This window comes from Adiantum capillus-veneris, chromosome 25 (assembly GCF_014529385.1).
Source record: "Adiantum capillus-veneris isolate H3 chromosome 25, ASM1452938v2, whole genome shotgun sequence".
Lineage (NCBI taxonomy): Eukaryota > Viridiplantae > Streptophyta > Polypodiopsida > Polypodiales > Pteridaceae > Adiantum > Adiantum capillus-veneris.
The window spans coordinates 55,555,435-55,574,205 of NC_140955.1; the positions used below are offsets into that span (position 1 = coordinate 55,555,435).

At 42.7% G+C, this 18,771-nt stretch overlaps 1 protein-coding gene across 1 annotated transcript in view; it reads left to right on the forward strand.

The window, feature by feature from the left end:
- The window catches only part of TAF2 (TBP-associated factor 2), a 132,952-nt gene that overhangs the window by 81,958 nt on the left and 32,223 nt on the right, over positions 1 to 18,771 (forward strand). The window contains exons 15-20 of the mRNA XM_086499548.1: positions 19 to 144; positions 220 to 276; positions 1,526 to 1,605; positions 1,681 to 1,723; positions 1,799 to 1,885; positions 1,981 to 2,070. Coding sequence (XP_086355674.1) covers positions 19 to 144; positions 220 to 276; positions 1,526 to 1,605; positions 1,681 to 1,723; positions 1,799 to 1,885; positions 1,981 to 2,070 — 483 coding nt within the window. The remainder of the gene's footprint in view (positions 1 to 18; positions 145 to 219; positions 277 to 1,525; positions 1,606 to 1,680; positions 1,724 to 1,798; positions 1,886 to 1,980; positions 2,071 to 18,771) is intronic.

Consider the following 18,771-nt stretch of genomic DNA (forward strand, 5'->3'; position numbering starts at 1 on the left):
GTTATTTTATGATGACAGATAAACCAATTGGAGAAAGACAAAGATGTGGTTGCACAGCTGCAAGCTATTTCCGCTTTGAGTTCGCTTTCACAAATTACATTCGGTGTGCTGAATGCATTGAATAGCTGTTTAAATGATACAAAGGTCATACATCATATTATCGTGGTTCTGTTTTAACGTTTCTGAGCAGCATGCTTAAATGAGAAGTTTCAAATGCAGATTTTTTTCAGAGTCAGGATAGAAGCAGCATTTGCACTAGCAAGGACCGCTAAAGAGGTTGCTTTTCTTTTACTGGCTGCTCGCAAATGCTTATGAGGGAGTTATTCGTCGTTAATTTTTGGTGGTATGAGTTTTGTTCTAGGCTGCATTATTTGTAAGTCGTTTTGGTTGTACATAACCACATGGGAACCTTCTGCCTAGACCATACAAAGTGTAAATATGATACAGCCCTGTTTGTTAGAGACCACTCTTGTGCGTAACCAATTTTACCCACCATCTCATCCTCCAGGCATTTGAAACTCTGCTTAGATAGACCTTATATGTGTAGATAGAGCTAATATGATTATGTTTAATGCGCTAATGTAGTCTGAAGAGGTGCGTCAACTCCACCATCTTGTGAACTATCATGCACCATTAAAAGATCAGATTGATGAGCCTTTAGATCCCAATTTGGTTGTCATCAGCACCATGCCATATCTCCTTTTTGACTGAGCTGTAAAGGGCAGATGGTCCTAATTGTTGGTGTTCTAGATACCATCGCCCTAAACCGATAATTAATCCCATATATGTTTATACACGATGTTTGTCACTGATGACATTAGTAAGGAAGGTGCAAAAGTTGTATGACCCGATGCCCAGGAGTTGATACAGGTTCATGAGTGGCTATCCCAAGTTTACAACTTGCACTTTGTTTTAAAGGTGAATACAGACGTCTAGGTGTGTGCACATATCCGTCACCCTGAACACTCAATATCAGGTCGTATTTTAACGCTAGGATTGTGCACACTCTTTCTGGATTAAAATTGTATGCAATCATGTAAATTCTTGCGAAGACCTTTGTGACCTTAAGAACTAGGCAAAATTAAAGACCATAAATAGCCACGCTGGCTCTGATATTATGAAAGTATCAGGATGGATCTTCTAGCTATAAAGGGCACCTGGGTCTGAGCAGGACACGTCAACGAATGATAGCTACCCTTGTGGGCCCTTCTCAAATGTTTCAGTTGCTAACAAAATTCTAATTATTGGAACCAAAAAGGGTGATGAGGAGATAATTGATGTAGATGGAGTTGGGGAAGAGAGGGTATTATTACTTGCCCTTCTTTGCAAGGTCCTTTGGGTCTTGTCATCGTCAAACAAAACCTAAAGAAAACAGGCATAAGCCCAAAACTTCCTTGCCTCGTGTATGCTTTTAACACTCTACTGAATTAGGTGGAGGATAACACATATGCTGTTAAATTCTATGCTTACACAGATATTCATGACTGATTAGAGGCCTACTAATGCACCAGTGATTTTTTCACAGGCTAACGGCTGGATTGGGCTTTCCCATCTGCTGGGGTTTTATAAAGGTCATAAGTTTGATCCGGATATGGGGCTGCCAAGGTACCATAGTCTGCAAGATTTGTATTGAATGTGGTGGCTGCTAGATTTAACTAGCTGTAATATTATCTCATGCAGGCCTAATGACTTCCGTGATTTACCAGAGTACTTTGTGCTTGAGGTCAGTTTTTCAGTTGTTTTAAAAAGTTAATGCCTTTTCCTTGTCTAAGGATGAAACCTTCTAATGTATTTTCAGGCAATTCCCCAAGCTGTTGCTAGTGTGAGAGGAGCTGATGGAAAAAGCCCTCCCGAGGCAGTAGAGTTTATTCTTCAGCTTCTGAAGGTATTTTCTTGAAGGTGTTGTTTAATGTTGTTGTCAGTTTTTGAGCATCATCTGTGAAGCATTTACATGCAATTGAGTGTACTGTTGCGGTGCAGCATAATGACAACAGTGGAAATCAATTTTCGGATGTGTTTTGGATTTCTTCCATCATAACATCAGTTGCCAGTTTAGAGTTTGGTCAGCAGGTACAATTATTGTTCTCCTTGTAATTTTTTTTGAGAATGGTCGTTTATTTAAATGAACTTGTTTATTGGGCTTTTTTTTAGTAGTCTTTTCTCTGTCGAAAGTGTGCCTGATGATACTCCTAAGCATAGCCACACTGCTGTGTTCTTGCTAATCGCTCTCTCTTGAACACTGCCTGTCTTGTGCATGACCACCCTGGTGAGCTAGAAAAGGCCAGTTCAAAATACCTATTTATCACTGCTCTTGGCCCTGCTAGGTGCAAAGTTGCATTGATACTTGCATGATTCTTTTTCAGCTGCTTGCAAACATTTGGAATTCTCACTTATGTGATAAGAATTTTCAACTCTTTCGTTTGACTTTATATGCATGCACTCTGTGAAGCTCACTTTTATCCTTGATGACTCTTCACCCATGAAACAGATTGGGGTTAATCTCTCTCATGAGTTTTGCATTTGGTCATAATTGACATTAAATATTTCTATATAGGATATTCCAAAAATTTAGTGTTGTGTATGATTTAATGCAAGGGTTGAAATCATGCTGGAATCATACTTCCATAGTCGACTCTCGTTGACTATTAATTGATGTATGAGAAAACTGTCACGAGGATGTGGCAAATGTTAACCTTAGTTGTTGGTTTTTTTACGATGATTTTCGTTTAATTTTTTTGAGACCTTGTTTTTGGAGTTCCAAATAACCGGACATTGTATGGCCAGTGTGAAACTGTAGTTTCACCCGTAGACGGGAAGTTGGTCGGCACTAAATTTGAGTAGTAAAAGGGTGTCTATGCTCAGTTCAAAGTCATCTAGGTCCTCTCGTGGCACTAAATAAGTTGGTGGATACTAGGAAACTAACTCAAATGAGGCATAGTGCCAAGGTGGGGTCACGTAGAGAAAATCACCCGAGAACTTGGCCACATTGCATTTTAAGATGTGGTCCCAGTGTGGTGAAAGATGACTAATGAGAGCAATGGAAGCATCTCCTAAAATTTAGGGAACTACTATTTTAGACCACGAAATTTGTTCGCGTCATTAGCTTGAGAACGACAAGGGGAACATTTCATTACTCCGTCGCTAAGCCAACTAATGCACCAGTTGAAAGATTTTTAAGCGGGGGAAATTGCATGCATAAGCCCCAAGTGGCACTTTTTGGCCAATTTACCAAAGCTGTGAGGAGGTGGCGAGTTGAAATCAGCAAGGGGGACGCATTTTTCATCTCTTGTCACATGTTAAGAGCTATTGTGTGTCGAAGTTTTGCCAAAATAGGTGTGATCTAGATGTATATAGGTGAAGATCCCTAGGAGTCTAGTTTTGTAACCTTACCCTCTAAAGGAATAAAGAAATACCGAAAGAGGCGCCAGTCTTTGGGGCCTACAGGTTGTCGGCGTATGCTCGGAGCATTCTAGCTTTTGAGCCGTGTGTGCTTTGAAGTATTAATTCCTGTTTTAGGTTTTTATTTGCAAAGTTTCTTCTAGCCAAAGATCTTGAACTATCTGTGCTGGTGGTACAGGGCGAGCCTCAAAGATGCGGAAGCAACGGGCCCGCAAGATGAACCAAAGTGTCAGGCCGCAGACAAGCTCCCAACACTCCTCTCTCTATCTCTGCTCCACTCCTATGGAGTAAGCTCCGTAGCAGGTTGGAGTGTAGATCGACCCCTTTGCACCACTATCATCCTGCAGGTGGAGGACAACTCAAACTGAAGTGCCGGGCCCGTAAGAGTGGGCCAAGCAGCTGCTCCCCAGGTGCACTGCGTGCTGAGGAAAGAGCTGGCATCAATCGAAGGACTCGAAGCCAAACCTGTTGCGCCAAAGGACAGTCCCAAAGACAATGACATTGACTCTCCACAGGATGGTCACAAGTTGCGCATGCTGCCGAAAGACCACTATGTACAAGCCAGCTCTCAACTGCGGTAGCTCGATGTGCAACCAGCCACTAGAACAAAGTGACTCGCTGCGGCTGTCTGGAGGCCCATAAACTCGCCCAAAGAGCTGACAAGAACTCAACTGTGAGACCGCCCTCCTGCCAACGAGGTGCTGCAGCAGGACGCGCCTCTCTTCGCGCTGTCGATATGTGACGTTCCAGACAAACAGTGTACTGAAAGAAAGGAATACTTGGGTGGTCGGCTGAGGAGAAGGGGTCCCTCTAAAACGACTCTCCAGGATCCCACTGCACACGTGCCAGGGAACAACTCTCCTAGGCCCACAGCCTCCAGTGGCCAGTCTCAAGAGGTGCTGGGTCAGGATCTATGACACAAGTCCTCTCATAGATGCCCACAACTCGGATCCTCTGAAAATAGCACTCTGCCACGTGAGGGGCCTCTACTGAAACTCGATGTAAATAACTCTCACCCTGTAGCTCGAAGAACAGGGAGGGTACAGTCTCTGAGCTATCCCGAACTGCGATGAGAACCTCCAGTCGCATGAAGGCTCCCATCCATTCGGGCCCTGCTGACTCAAGAGGAGTGAACCACGTAGCTGGTACTGGCTCTTTGATGTCCTGACTGTTGAAGATGATGAAACAGGAAACAGAAGGAAGATAGCAACTCAGAGTAGGAAGAAGATGGAGAAGGAGAAGACACAGAGCTTGCGTACGAGATCTTTGCAGTCTATCTCTCTGTATTAGAATAATAGAGTATTTACAAACTCAGAGCTACAAAGCTTATATGAGACCCTAAGAGATAAGGTGTCCTTTCACACTAGATGTCCAGGGGGAAAACCCAGTGGGAGAAAAGTGTCCTTGGTGAAGCGCGTATACACACTAACACTACTACATGTCTACAAATCCCCCCTGTAGTGATCGTGTGAATCCGTACAAGGTAGCAGATCATCATGTGTATGAGAGTAAGCCCAAAGCTTTTCGGAAAGCTTCAAACTTTTCTCGTGATAACGCCTTCGTAAATAGATCTGCAATGTTATCCTGTGTAGGACAGTAAGTTAGTGTGATCTCCCCTGCATGTAGCCTTTCCTTGACATAGTGGTAGTGAACTTCTATGTGCTTTGTTCTTGCATGAAATACTGGATTCCTTGCAACTGCCATAGCACTCTGACAGTGAGTGAAAATGGTAGTGGGTGCTTGTTGACACTCACAAAGATCTGCCAATAACTTGCATATCCATACACAATCAACTGTTGTCGTGAAAGCTGCCCTGTACTCAGCTTCACAAGTGGATGTAGCCACTGTGGGTTGCTTCTTGCTTAGCCAAGATATACATGCATTTCCCAAGAAAAAAAATTTCCCACTTGTGGAATGTCGTGTGTCAAAATCACCCGCCCAATCTGAATCGCTGTAACCAAGAAGCTGCATAGGACCGTGCTTTCCATACATATCCCCCCTTGGAAAGAACATGGAAAGATTAGGGGTACCTGAAAGGTAACGAAGTATGCGCTTCACAGCCTGCCAATGATGCATACCTGGGCTGTGCATAAATCTGCTTGCTTGTGAAACCCCAAATTGAATGTCTGGACGAGTGTTGCCTGCCAAATATATCAAGCAACCAACCGCTGTTGCATAAGTATGTACATCAAAAGGTTCTCCAGCATCATGCATGCTCAACTTTGATCTAGTTTCTACGGGTGTAGAGATTGGTTTACAATTTTGCATACCAAACTTGTCCAAAATTTTATGCAAATATTTTGCCTGCAACATGTATATGCCATCCTCTGATTGCACAAACTGAATACCCAAGTAATAATGTAGCAAACCAAGATCAGACATAGCAAAGGTTTTTCTCAAAGCATCTTTAAACGCTTCAATTTCATCTGCAGTATTGCCTGTAAGAAGCATATTATCTACATAAAGTGTTAGCATAATGGGAACTCTATCTCTCTTTTTGACATACAAAGTACTTTCTGTTGGACTATTCTGAAATCCCTGGCCAATCAAATAAGTATGTATCTTTTCATACCATGCTCTTGGAGCTTGTTTGAGACCATACAAAGCTTTACGCAATCTACATACCTTTTGCTCTAGACCTTTTACAACAAAACCACTTGGTTGACTTACATAAACTTCTTCCTGCAAATCACCATTCAAAAAGCAGTTTTGATATCCAACTGATGCACTTTCCAACCATGATGAGCAGCAATTGCAACTAGTGATCTAAATGTGGACGCACGAGAAGTAGGAGCACAGGTAATCTATGCCTTTCTGTTGCGCATAGGCTTTTGCCACAAGCCTTGCTTTGTACCTGTCAACAGTACCATCTTGTTTCCTTTTTACCTTTAAAACCCACTTTGTACCAATAGGCTTTTTACTTGTAGGCAAGTCCACTAGATCCCATGTATGATTCTTATGAATAGAATCAATTTCTTGGTGCATAGCATCTTTCCACTGAACACACTCTAAAGCTTGTTCAAATGAATCAAGCTCATCTGCATCACAAAGAGTGCTAAAGCAAGCCAAATCTACTTGCTCTCTGCCAAAAGTAGTACCAGCACGTGTTTTTCGTGGCAACGGTGCATCCAACTTACTATCCTGCAAAGTTTTTTGAACCCATTTAGGCAAGGTTCTTTCTTCCCTGAGAACTTCTTGCTCTTCACGCACAATTTCCTCTACATCATGGGGTGTCACATGCTGATCAAAAGATTGATCAAGATTATCAACTTGTTGTGATTCTTGATTCTCCACAAAAGAAGGAAGCAAGCCTTCAAATACATCATGTGTTTGCATGTGAGGTACATCAAAAGCAACCATAGGTTGAGCAGTAGTTTCTGCAAAAATTACATCACGACTTTCAAAAATCTTGTTTGTAGCAGGATTGTAAAGTCTATAACCTTTACTTCCACTAATGTACCCAACAAATATACATTTGATTGCCTTATCATCAAGCTTCCCACGTAACTGCTGAGGGATGTGGGCATAAGCAAGACAACCAAAAACACGAAGATAACTGACTGAAGGTTTTTTGTCATACCAAGCTTCATATGGAGTAATGGTCTTCAAGGCACGAGTAGGACACTTGTTCAAAACATGTGTTGCACAAGCAACTGCCTCCATCCATAGCTTATGAGGCAAACTCTTAGCCTTGAGCATACATCTAGCCGTCTCCATTAAAGACCTGTTCTTCCTTTCTGTAACACCATTCTGTTGTGGTGTGTATGGCATAGTGCATTGGTGTTTAATGCCTTTCTTTTCCAAAAAATTCTTAAATGCACCTGACATGTATTCACCTCCTCGATCGGTACGAAGAGTCTGTACTTTGCAACCTGCTTCATTTTCAACCATGGCGACATAATGTTGAAAAATTGCAAACACATCTGACTTTGCTTTGAGTGGATACACCCAACAAAACCTGGAAAAGTCATCAATGAAGGTCACAAAATAAAGTCTGTTTCCTATAGATGGCGTCCTCATAGGACCACATACATCACTGTGTACAAGCTGCAACTTTCGTGTCCCTCTAACTGAACCATCCTGCGAAAATGAAAATCTGTGCATCTTTCCAAGAACTCAACCTTCACATACATGTCTTGGTGGCATCCCAATAAAGACAAATCATGCACCATATTATGACGTTGTAAAGTCATCAAACTGCCATAATGCCCAAATCTAGCATGCCACAACTCAGCATCCTGCATGGCCTGGGTCTTTGTTTCTGCAATACATACCTGAATCTGCTTTTCATAACGATCTAGCACAAATAGTCCATTTTCGAGCGTACCTGTAGTTATAAGAGAATAACCATTCTCTCGATCTCGTACAACACATCTGTCATCCTAAAAAATGACCCGAAGACCATTTTTTGCAAGAGAGGATACAGACAACAAATTCTTCTTGATCCTTGGAACATATAAGACATCTGGCAAGCATAAATCTGAACCATCTGAAATGGTAATCAAAATCTTACCAACGCCTTTGATTGGATAAGAAGCATTATTTGCACATGTCACCTTCTTTCCTGCTGAAGCTGCATCCAATGAACAAAACAAATCCTTCCTCGAAGTAATATGCCTGGATGCACCACTATCAAAGTACCAAATCATTTGTGTCTCGTCAACATTGTAAGCATAAAAATCTGAACATACTAAGAAAGCATAAGAATTATGCACAAAGTTTGCAGACTCTTCTTTAGCTGTAGAAGAATCACCAGAAGCTGAAAAAACCAAACTCAACTCTTTCTTCTTTTCTTTAGTAATTCGCTTTTTACACTCACTAATGTAGTGACCAGGTTTCTTGCAGTAATGACATTTACCTTTCTTCTTGGACTTGTCGGAATCACCTTTAGACTTCTCTGAAAACTGTCCTGCACCAGACTTGGAGTGATGAGCACTCTCTTTACCCTTGTTTTTGTTCTGTACAACAAGAGCATGATCCATACCATCCACCTGTAAAGACTTGCTCTTACGTGATTGATCCTCCTGCAATAGCAAAGCCACTAACTCTTCAAAACGACGAGGCTCAGGATTAGCTCGCAAAGACAGAGTCAAAGAAGTCTGAAAAGTCAAATAAGATGGTGGTAGTGAATTGAGTGTTTTGGAAACCAAGTCCTTCTCTGGAATCACTTCATCAATGCTAATCAATTGCTCTTTAAGATCCCTGATTTTTGTAAGATGCTCGACGATATCGTCACCTTCGTCCATTTGTATTTTGTCAAGTTGTTTCTTTAAAAACTCTATTCTGGCAGCGTTTCTTCCTCCAAACATAGCTTGCAGTGTCCCAAGCATTCTCAGAAGTTCTGCAAGATCTGATATGTGGTGTGATTGTCCTCTTTATGGTTAAGGCAATCATAGCCATAGCTTGTGCATCTTTAGTATCCCATTTCTTTTGCTCTGGAGTGACTTGTGAGGGTCCTGCACCAACAGCTGCACCACGACCAGGCGTGGCAGGTGCAATGCTATCTGGACGAACTTCATCTCCAGATATATAATCCCACAATTCTTTACCAACCAAAACATTTTTGGCCATAAAAGACCAAAGAGAATAGTTGGTACTATCTAATTTGTCTTCGGATGGAAACGCACCAAAAATCTCTTTCTCTGTAGATTGAGCCATACTGTGGATGTACACAAGAGAGCAAAAGAACCTCCAAGAGATTCACAAATCTCCTCTCCATTGCAAACAAAACTCTACACAAAATCTCAGCACAAAGCTAAGACAAGCTGCTTCCCAAAAGAACTGTTTACCTGAAGAAAATCTAACAAAAAGCACACCCTCTTGTTCTAAACGCCTCCGAAAAGTAACTTCTGCTACGTTGCTCAGAACAAAATTATGAGGGCTCGAACGGCTTCAAAAGGGGGGTAAAACATTAGGTCACTTGGTGAGAACACTCCTGGAACGTCGAGGATGCTCCCACGAGCAAATTTTCCGAAAACTGCCTGAAAACTACGATTGCGCGCGCGGACGCGAAAACGCAAGTAGAGGCTCTGGAAATCACCTTGCTCTGATACCAATTGTTGAAGATGATGAAACAGGAAACCGAAGGAAGATAGCAACTCAGAGTAGGAAGAAGATGGAGAAGGAGAAGACACAGACCTTGTGTACGAGATCTCTGTAGTCTATCTCTCTGTATTAGAATAATAGAGTATTTACAAACTCAGAGCTACAAAGCTTATATGAGACCCTAAGAGATAAGGTGTCCTTTCACACCAGATGTCCAGGGGAAAAAACCCAGTGGGAGAAAAGTGCCCCTGGTGAAGCGTGTATACACACTAACACTACTACATGTCTACACTAACACATCCTTTGCACTACCTCGAACTGTAACCAGTAACCTAGAGTGCGTGCTGGACCCTCTGCCATGGGACCCCAAGAAACATGAGGCCTACTACCAACCAAGTGGCCTCTCAGTGCTAACCATGGGGTTCCAAACAAGGGGCTGCGTCAGGTGCTTCTCAGTGTAAGTAGACTGATACTGCTCCAGACCTCTCCGCAGCCGCTCCTAGGAGCGGAGAAGACTCACAACAAAACGGTCCTCCAATCTCTTGCTTAAAACAACTGTGCGCATCTTTGTGAAGATCCATCTGGTTGAAGGTCGCCAGGGGCCTCCAGCCTAGGGCACCCTAGCACTAAGCTGCTGAAGCAAAAACTCCTTCCAGAGCTCCGCCCCTAGATCCTGTGACAACAAACTTCCCAAGAAGGGCTTTGCCCTGCTGTGTTGGGTCTATGATCCCCGGACCCCCATGTAACAGACTTGGACACTCCAAGTCTAGAATCAATCACGACAACACTAAATAATCACTTCAAAACAATTCATAGATCACAATAGATTTGTACTGGCCCGGCGAAGTTCCATGCCTAGAGATATTGGCCCCAAAGACTGGCTCCCCTTTCGGTATTTCTTTATGTATTAAATCAATGTCAAAGTACAAGAGAGCGGTTAGGGTTTCGCTCTCAGACTCTGCGTCCAGATGCTCTGCAGAGTGAGCCCTAAATCGCTTATTTAAAGATTACAAGGGATGCCCAAAAGCAGAGCCCCAAAAGCGTACGTTAAAAGCAAAGTGCTTCTCTCACAAGCTCTCTCTCTTTCTGTGTGCTTTCCATAAAATAAAGTAGTTCAACTCTCTCTCTCTCTCTCTCTCTCTCTCTCTCTTTCTTGCGTGGAGCAATAAAGCGAAATTGCGTAGAGCAAGTAAAGTGAAAAATCAACGCAAAAAAATCAGCTTTATTTCGTACGGTGACACGTCAGCATGCTAGCGCATTTTCCGGTAATTCTGCCTTGCTGCCTAGGGTTAGGGTTAGGGTTTAGGACAGGTTTTAGGGTTAGGGTTTAGGACAGGTTTTAGGGTTAGGGTTAGGGTAAGGGTTTATGGAAGATTTTAGGGTTAGGGTTTGCAGAATTAGGCTTTTCAGCAGCAGTCAGGCCTAGGGTTTCTCGCATGCTCTCGGGCAAACATGTCATCACTTTGTGACAAACGCCTCTCTTGAAAGCATTGTAATCGCCCTCGATTAGGCGTGCAAAATAGACAGAAGCCATAAACCGTCTTAGCAGACACTGACTGTTAGTACCTACGTACTAGGAACACACATCTAGCACATGTACTAAATTGACAGTCACATCACACACATCATAGGACATCATTGACATTAGAGGACATTACATGACATTCAAAATTCATTCGGATCTTAGACCATGATTTATCGGCAATGTAGCTAGCAATCGCATCTAGATCCAATCGGGACCTCATCGATGTCGGATTGACTAACCCCTATTGCAACCATGTCTATTCAAGATCAATCAAACCAAAATACTGCAGTCATTTCGTCCATCAGTTTCTGCACTCAAAAGAAGTCAAGAACAAATCAATATCATAAATTGGAATTCCATTTCATAAAGTTATCCAGCAAAATATTGTTAGCTTTCAGTATCCTTGAAGCTCAACGAGTTATTAGTGACTTTAGTATCAAAATCGAGGCATCTGTTGACAAACGAGCGGAGTGACTCCCCTCTTGTGCATCCCACTGCACCAGATATCCGGCCAAGCTGAATTCTGGGTTCCATTTGGAGTAGACTATGCTAAACCGAAAACATCGAGGTAAAGTTTCATAATCTGAGGAGTATCTGCCAGGTCCTCCTCCTCCATCCACTTCGCATCCAATGCAGGATAGTTCTTGAACTTAACCAAGAACCGCCTTTGCACTTTACCTTTATTTTTCGTATCCTTATGTGCGAAAAGCTGTTCAGGAACAAGGATCTCCTCGTTTTCTTCCACTTAGGGTTGCTCATCAGGCTCCCCATCATGAGGCATATCACCCTTAAAAGGTTTCAAGAGACTCACATGAAATGCATTGCGAATCCTCCAAGTATCTGGCAGTTTCAGTCGGAAGGAGACATCATTTATCTTTTCAGTGATCGGGAAAGGTCTGTAGTATCGGATACTAAGCTTTGGAAAAAGTCTCTCCTTTGTCCTTTCTCTTTTTCTTTCTTAGGAGTTCCTTCTCAAAACGTAAGAGCACCCAATCATCCTCCTTCAATTTCAAGTCCCGATGATAGCAATCCGCTGCCTGTTCTGTCGTTCTTGAGACTTCTGCAAAGTCTCGTGAACCTTGGCAAAAGCCGTATCCAAGTCTCGCGTATATTCATCTGCTTCAAAAATCTTATCTTTCGTGCTTAGGAAGGGTGGAACCTTCGCTGCACCTTCAACAATCTCAAATGGCGCGTTCCCCGTCGAAGAGTGTATTGTGTTATTGTAGGCAAATTCCAGCAAAGGTAAGTACTTTTCCCATTGAGTCTTCAAATCCGAGATACACAAGACTTCAATAAATCTAAAACCATTGAATTGGCAATCTCAGATTGCCAGTCAGTTTGCAAGTGGAACGATGACGAGAACTGCAACCGCGTGCCAATGTTCTCCCAAATTGCCTTCCAAAAAACTGGTAAATCTGGGGTCCCTGTCGGAGACAATCGTCTCAGGCATGCCATGTAATCGGAAAATCATCGTGATCATTCTGTGTTCTAGGGAGATCAAAAATGAAATTCATTGCAATACTTTCCTAGGGGTGGGTGGGTATGGGTAAAGGCTGTAACAATCCTTGTGCCTTATGCCTGTTAAACTTGACCTTCTGGCATACTAAGCAGCTACACACAAACTCTCCACATCCTTTTTGAGTCGGCCAAAAGAAGTATCTCTCTACCCCGTTCATGGTGGTAGCGCGGTGACCCATAAAAGGTGGACAGTGACATTCAATCATAACCTTTTCCCTCAATGGCTTTGTAATGCAGAACATGGTTTTTTTTGTCATCAAGTAGCCTTCCCGAATGGAGTATCCCGCTACTGTCTCCCCATCCTTTATCCGTGTGAAAATATCTTCAAAATCTGTATCTGTGGCATACTAGGCAACGATATCTTCGAAGCTTGTTGCTAAATTGGCTTTATCTGACAGAAAAATAATTCTAAATGAATTATTGGATTTATAAGTGAGGGTTTTCTCGCTTGGAACACCAAGAAAATAATTCTTAATGAATTATTGGAATTTTAAGTGAGGGTTTTTCTCACTGGAGACATCCGAGTACAGAGTATCCCTAGTGCGTCATTCAAAGAAATGACGGGAGCACTGTGAACGGGAATATCTGTAAGGCCACTAGGAACGAGTACTTCTGATGCGTCACATCAGATGGGTGACAGGGAGCATCAGTAAGAAGTATCCGACCATCCGGGAATGGACATCTCTGATGCGTCATAGGATGGGTGACATAGAGCATCGTGAAGGGGATTGTACCGTAATTTCGGTAGGAAAGGACTAGGTAACGGGTATTCCCGATGCATCACAAGGTGGGTGACGGGTGCATCGGAAAGGGAATATCCATAGTCGAGAGGAAATCCGAACTGGGAAGAGGAATACGCGTAAAGACGCAAGACAAGAATAAAGATGGGTTTTGAGAAGCTTTTCTTAAAAAGCGGAAAATTTGAACGAGTTTTCCGAGAAGAGCAAACGCTTTCCCGCGAGGAATCTATGTCTTCGTCGCATTTGTGCATGTGGTTGCATCCAGGGACGCAGAGGAAGTGTTGTGAAAAGCATTGATTTAAACTTATAAGGTTTTATTGATTTTTTGGGTAGGTTCAGACCAATGTTAAATATGCCGGCCGCCCACTTAATAAGTGGGCAGCCGCTTAGAAAATAAAGCAACAAAACTAGCCAACGAATTCTCTCTCCCTATTTCGGGTAGAGCAGCGCCAAAAAAAAGAAAAAAGAAACAGTCGCGATGTTTACGCGAGTAGCTATTCTTGCCGTGGCCAAGGAGCTATAAAAGCACCACATGCCCTCACTGAAAGGGAGTTACCAACGTCAGCAAGAGAAGACTCTGCCGCCAGATAACGCAAGAGATCGCGAGATTATGAAGCACGGAAAGCGCTTTTCCGTCGCAAGAGTGACAGGTATCTATTGTGGATTGGCCATACGAATTGTTGTCGCATGTTTGCGTGTGTGTTTGCAGGTACTTCATCGCGAAGGAGAAGCGAGGCTTCGGCCTACGCTTGGGAATTCCGGGAACGGAATTCGGAAATTGTCTGCGGAATCTTGACTCCGAGTACAGACGGAAAAAGGATTGAGAGCTTGTCTCTCGGATTTCCCTTACGAGAAGGAACGACCATCGATTCAGAGAATTAGAACGGAAGGGTTTTCTCCGGTCCTTGTGCTTGTAAAAAGATTCTCCCTAATAAAGGGTTCTCTTTAAGGGGGGGACCAGCCCATCTGCTGGTCCCTAGTACTGTCTCGATCTTCTCACACTCACTCTCTCTCTATTTATTTCTCTCTATATCCTTTGGCTTCAGTATTAAGTGATAAATTCTATTTATCCGAGTATATTTTATATTGTTATGCGCTCCCGTTTGTGACAGTGGTATCAGAGCATGGTCTCCTCTCTTTCTCTGTAAAGGAGGACGACTCTGGGAAGATACGGGAAGAAGCCATGACAAGCCAAGAGAGAAATAAGCAGGCGGAAACCTAAGTCCTGCAGGAAAAGCTCGCAGAGTTGGAAATTTTTGTTCTCTTTGCAAGAAGTCGATACAAGACTTGGGATTCTCTGAGAAGGCGACAAGAGCATGATGCTCAAGATCCTAGAGAATCCAAGGAGCGGAATGCTCAAGATCCTTTAGAATCTAGAAAATATCCATGAACATCAATCCAAAACCATAGCCAAGAAATCGCGTCATTTCGGGAAGGATATGAAGAAGGTCTTTAGACCTCAGAACACTTCGGTCAAGTTTGATACTTTTTACGGATGGGAAGATGTCCCAAAAGCTACCGCTTTCATTCGACAGTTTGAAGTTGCCTTTGCAAGCGGCAATTTCTGAAAAGCGTTGAAGGTGAGACATGTGACCAAACACCACAAGGGGGATTGCAAGTACTTGGTGGTATACCAAAGCTCTGCAAGGAACGTATATCAAGACTTAGATTTAATTCAAGGCTGAATTTTTCAACAATTTCTTTTTCCTCTACGCTTTGAGGAAGGCATCAAAGAAGATTGGGATCGGTTTGCCTAATAGGAATATGAGCGAGACAAAGCAAGTAGTTGCTCACTCTTGCCAAGGTAGCTCCCCTCTCGACCCCCTCTGAGGGAGGAAAGATGAAGAAATTCAACAATGGACTTTGCCCGAATTTTGTAGATGCATCTGTAAAATACTTTGCAGCAGTATGTAGAGTCAACAATAAAAGTTGAAAGTGTACATAGAATCCAATCCCCATAGTGGGACGGGAACCATTGAACACAGGAAGTTTGGAGTAAGGCAATTCAATCTAACTCTCGAGTTCTTGAATAGAAGACCCTCGAACTTTAAGTGAGGGGGCAAGTTTTCGATCAAAGTTACATCTTTGCGGAAATCATAAAGTGCATTGTGTTTGTTTGCTCTTTTGCACGAGGTATGGACCATGGTTATGTCTAACCGGGACTACTCACTCTCGAGTGTTTATGAGAGCAGGATCAAATTGAAACATTGTTTTCTAAGATGAATTGGTTTGCTTAACTAGCCGGAAGGTCAACTATTGATATGGGATCCGGTAATTCTCGAATAGATACCTCCTACTGTGGGTAAATTATGAAGGAACCATTCTGAGCTTTCAAGCAAAGAAAAGCTTTCATGAAACTTGAGTACTTTAAGCCCACACCCCCTACCCGGTAAGGGAAGATATCGTAGTGCTTTTTGCACAAGTGAATGAACACTCTCTTTACGAGGGAAGAAACAAGCGACGACTACGGCCTGTGCTCGAGGAATCCAAGGATTGAAATCCTAGTTTATTTGACGAGGGGGTTTTGCTCTAAGATCGAGCCAAGGGATCGTCAAGTTGAGTGTCTTCGCTCTAAGGATCTTACGAAGGGAAGGTAATTTCCCAGGTTCACCGAAACTTTCACACAACTTAAAAATTTTGTACACCTTTTGGTACATGGATAACACACGAAGATGCAGACCTATGCTAAGGTGGGTAATCTACCAATTGATTTTTTTTTTCTGCTGAACGGAATGAGATCAGGAATTGGACGAGAGTTTGTTATACTCTCTTGAGCGCCTTTTTGCGCGCAAGGATATTCCGACACGAGAATCTCTATTTGAGATGTGTTTGGTAGAAGGAATTTGAGTTTCTCTACCGAGAAGAGGTTTTTTGATGGTCGTTGATCATTGAGTACGCTATGTGCTTCTACCATTACAGTAGCAACTTTTGGTTGCGGTATATGTTTCTCTATGAGCAGGTCAAGTAGCATTTACACGCTGCTGGAATAAATTCAAACTATTATGTTCGTAAGAATATAGTTCGCCAACTGTTTCGAAATGGTAAGAATCAAAGAGGGTTCGCTCTATTGTGAACCAGGTTTGAACGTACGTTCAGAAAATGCTATGGCTAGAATCCTATCTGCTTGAGATTTTGCAAGGCGTCATTTTTTATGATTCTGTAAGGAAGAGACTCTAATGGGCGTCTAGAAAACACTGCTAGTGGTAATAACTCGCAGGAGGAAAAGATTGGAATGAAGTGCCGCCGTGCACAAGGAATCTTCGGATTGGAACCGTCTGCCTACGTTGAGGGACGACTCCAAACAAGAAACTTCTCTAAGGTGATCATAGACTTTGTTTGTGAAGGAAGACATCGCGAATAATAGTTTGCTAAATTGGCTTTATCTGACAGAAAAATAATTCTAAATGAATTATTGGATTTATAAGTGAGAGGGTTTTCTCGCTTGGAACACCAAGAAAATAATTCTAAATGAATTATTGGAATTTTAAGTGAGAGGGTTTTTCTCACTGGAGACGCTTTCCCGTGAGGAATCTATGTCTGCATTGCATTTGTGCATGTGGTTTCATCCAGGGATGCATGGGAAGTGTTTTGAAAAGCATTGATTTAAACTTATAAGGTTTTATTGAGTTTTTGGGCAGGTTCAGACCAATTTTAAAATATGCCGGCCGTCCACTTAACGAGTGGGCAGCCACTTAGAAAATAAAGCAACAAAACCAGTCAGCGAATTCTCTCTTTCTATTTCGGGTAGAGCAGCACCAAAAGAAGAAAAAAAGAAAAAAAAAGAAGAAAAAACAAACACGGGCGCGATCTCTACGCGAGCAGCTATTCGTGCCGTGGCCAAGGAGCTATAAAAGCACCACATGCCCTCACTGAAAGGGAGTTACCAACGTCAGCAAGAGAAGACTCTGTCGCCAGATAACGCAAGAGATCACGAGATTATGAAGCATGAAAGTCGCTTTTCCGTCGCAAGATCTATTGTGGATTGGCCATACGAATTGTTGTCGCGTGTTTGCGTGTGTTTGCAGGTACTTCACCGCGAAGGAGAAGCGAGAAGGTTACGGCCTACACTTCGGAATTCCGGGAAGGGAATTCGGAAATTGTCTACGGAATCTCGACTCCGAGTACAGACGGAAAAAGGATTGAGAGCTTGTCTCTCGGATTTCCCTTATGGGAAGAAACGACCATCGAGTCAGAGAACTAGAACGGAGGGGTTTTCTCCGGTTCTTGTGCTTGTAAAAAGATTCTCCCTGATAAAGGATTCTCTTTAGGGGGGGGACCAACTCATCTTTTGGTCCCTAGTACTGTGTCGATCTTCTCACACTCACTCTCTCTCTCTCTCTATTTATTTCTCTCTATATCCTTTGGCTTCAGTATTAAGTTACAAAGCTTCTATGATTTATCGCGGAAATAGCTAGAACCAACGATTTCTGAGACAAAGCATCTGTCACCACATTCTTGTGTCCCTGCACATGGACAATCTGGAAGTGAAAGTGTGACAAGATGTTCGCCCACCGCTTCTGCTTTTTTGAAAGCTGCTTCTGTGACAAGAAGTACCGCAAACTTTGATGGTCTGTAAAGACAGTAAAATCTGCTCCGAGTAGGTAATGCCGCCACTGAGTAAGAGCATGGATAACCGCCAAAAGCTCTTTTTCATAAATCTGTGCGTATCTCCGGCCTTGAGAACAATCGGCTCTCGTAAGCAATGACATGGCCTTTTTGCATGAAGACCGCACGCAAACTACGACCACAAGCATCACAATATACTCCAAATGAGTTCTGCAAGTCCGGCAAAGTCAAAATTGGTCCTGTAGTCAATTTCTTTTTCAATGTTTGAAAGGCAGTCACCTCTGTGGGTCCCCACAAGAAAGGCCTCCTTTTTGTGTCAAGATATGCAAAGGGGAAGCAACCTCTGCAAACTTTGGAATGAACTGCCTGTAGTACGAACACAGTCCCAAGAAGCTTCTAACTTCATGGACATTCTTCAAATCGGCCCAATCACGGATAATCTCTATTTTGGCCGGATCCATTTGCACTCCTGCTGGTGAGACAATGTGTCCCAAAAAGTGTATCGCTGAAGTAGATGATCTCTGTGTTCTGCCTCATTCTTGGAGAAAACAATGATATCATGAAAGAAAGTGCCAACAAATAGCGTTTACTCTCGAAAAATTGTGTCCATCATCCAGTTAAATGTCGTAGGAGCATTGGTTAAGCCAAAAGGCATCACCAAAAAACCCGAAAGTCGTCTGGAAAGTTGTCTTGTAGACGTCTCCCTGTGCGATTTCTAATCTGATGACTAGGTTGGACAAGACCCTTTTCCAAGTGGTCTTTCACTTGGTTCATTATCTCTTCATTCTGTGCTCGGCTCACACGGTAAGGTGGCGGGTTCGTTGGTGTTGTATTAGATCAATGGTATGATCTTTAGGCCCTCTAATAAGCAACGACATCAATGTGGAGAAAAATCTTGGCGTTCTTTTGTTCAGGTCAAAACATATTTGACGTTTATTCATTTTTCAGTTCTCTCTTAAGAATGAGTAAAGAAACTGA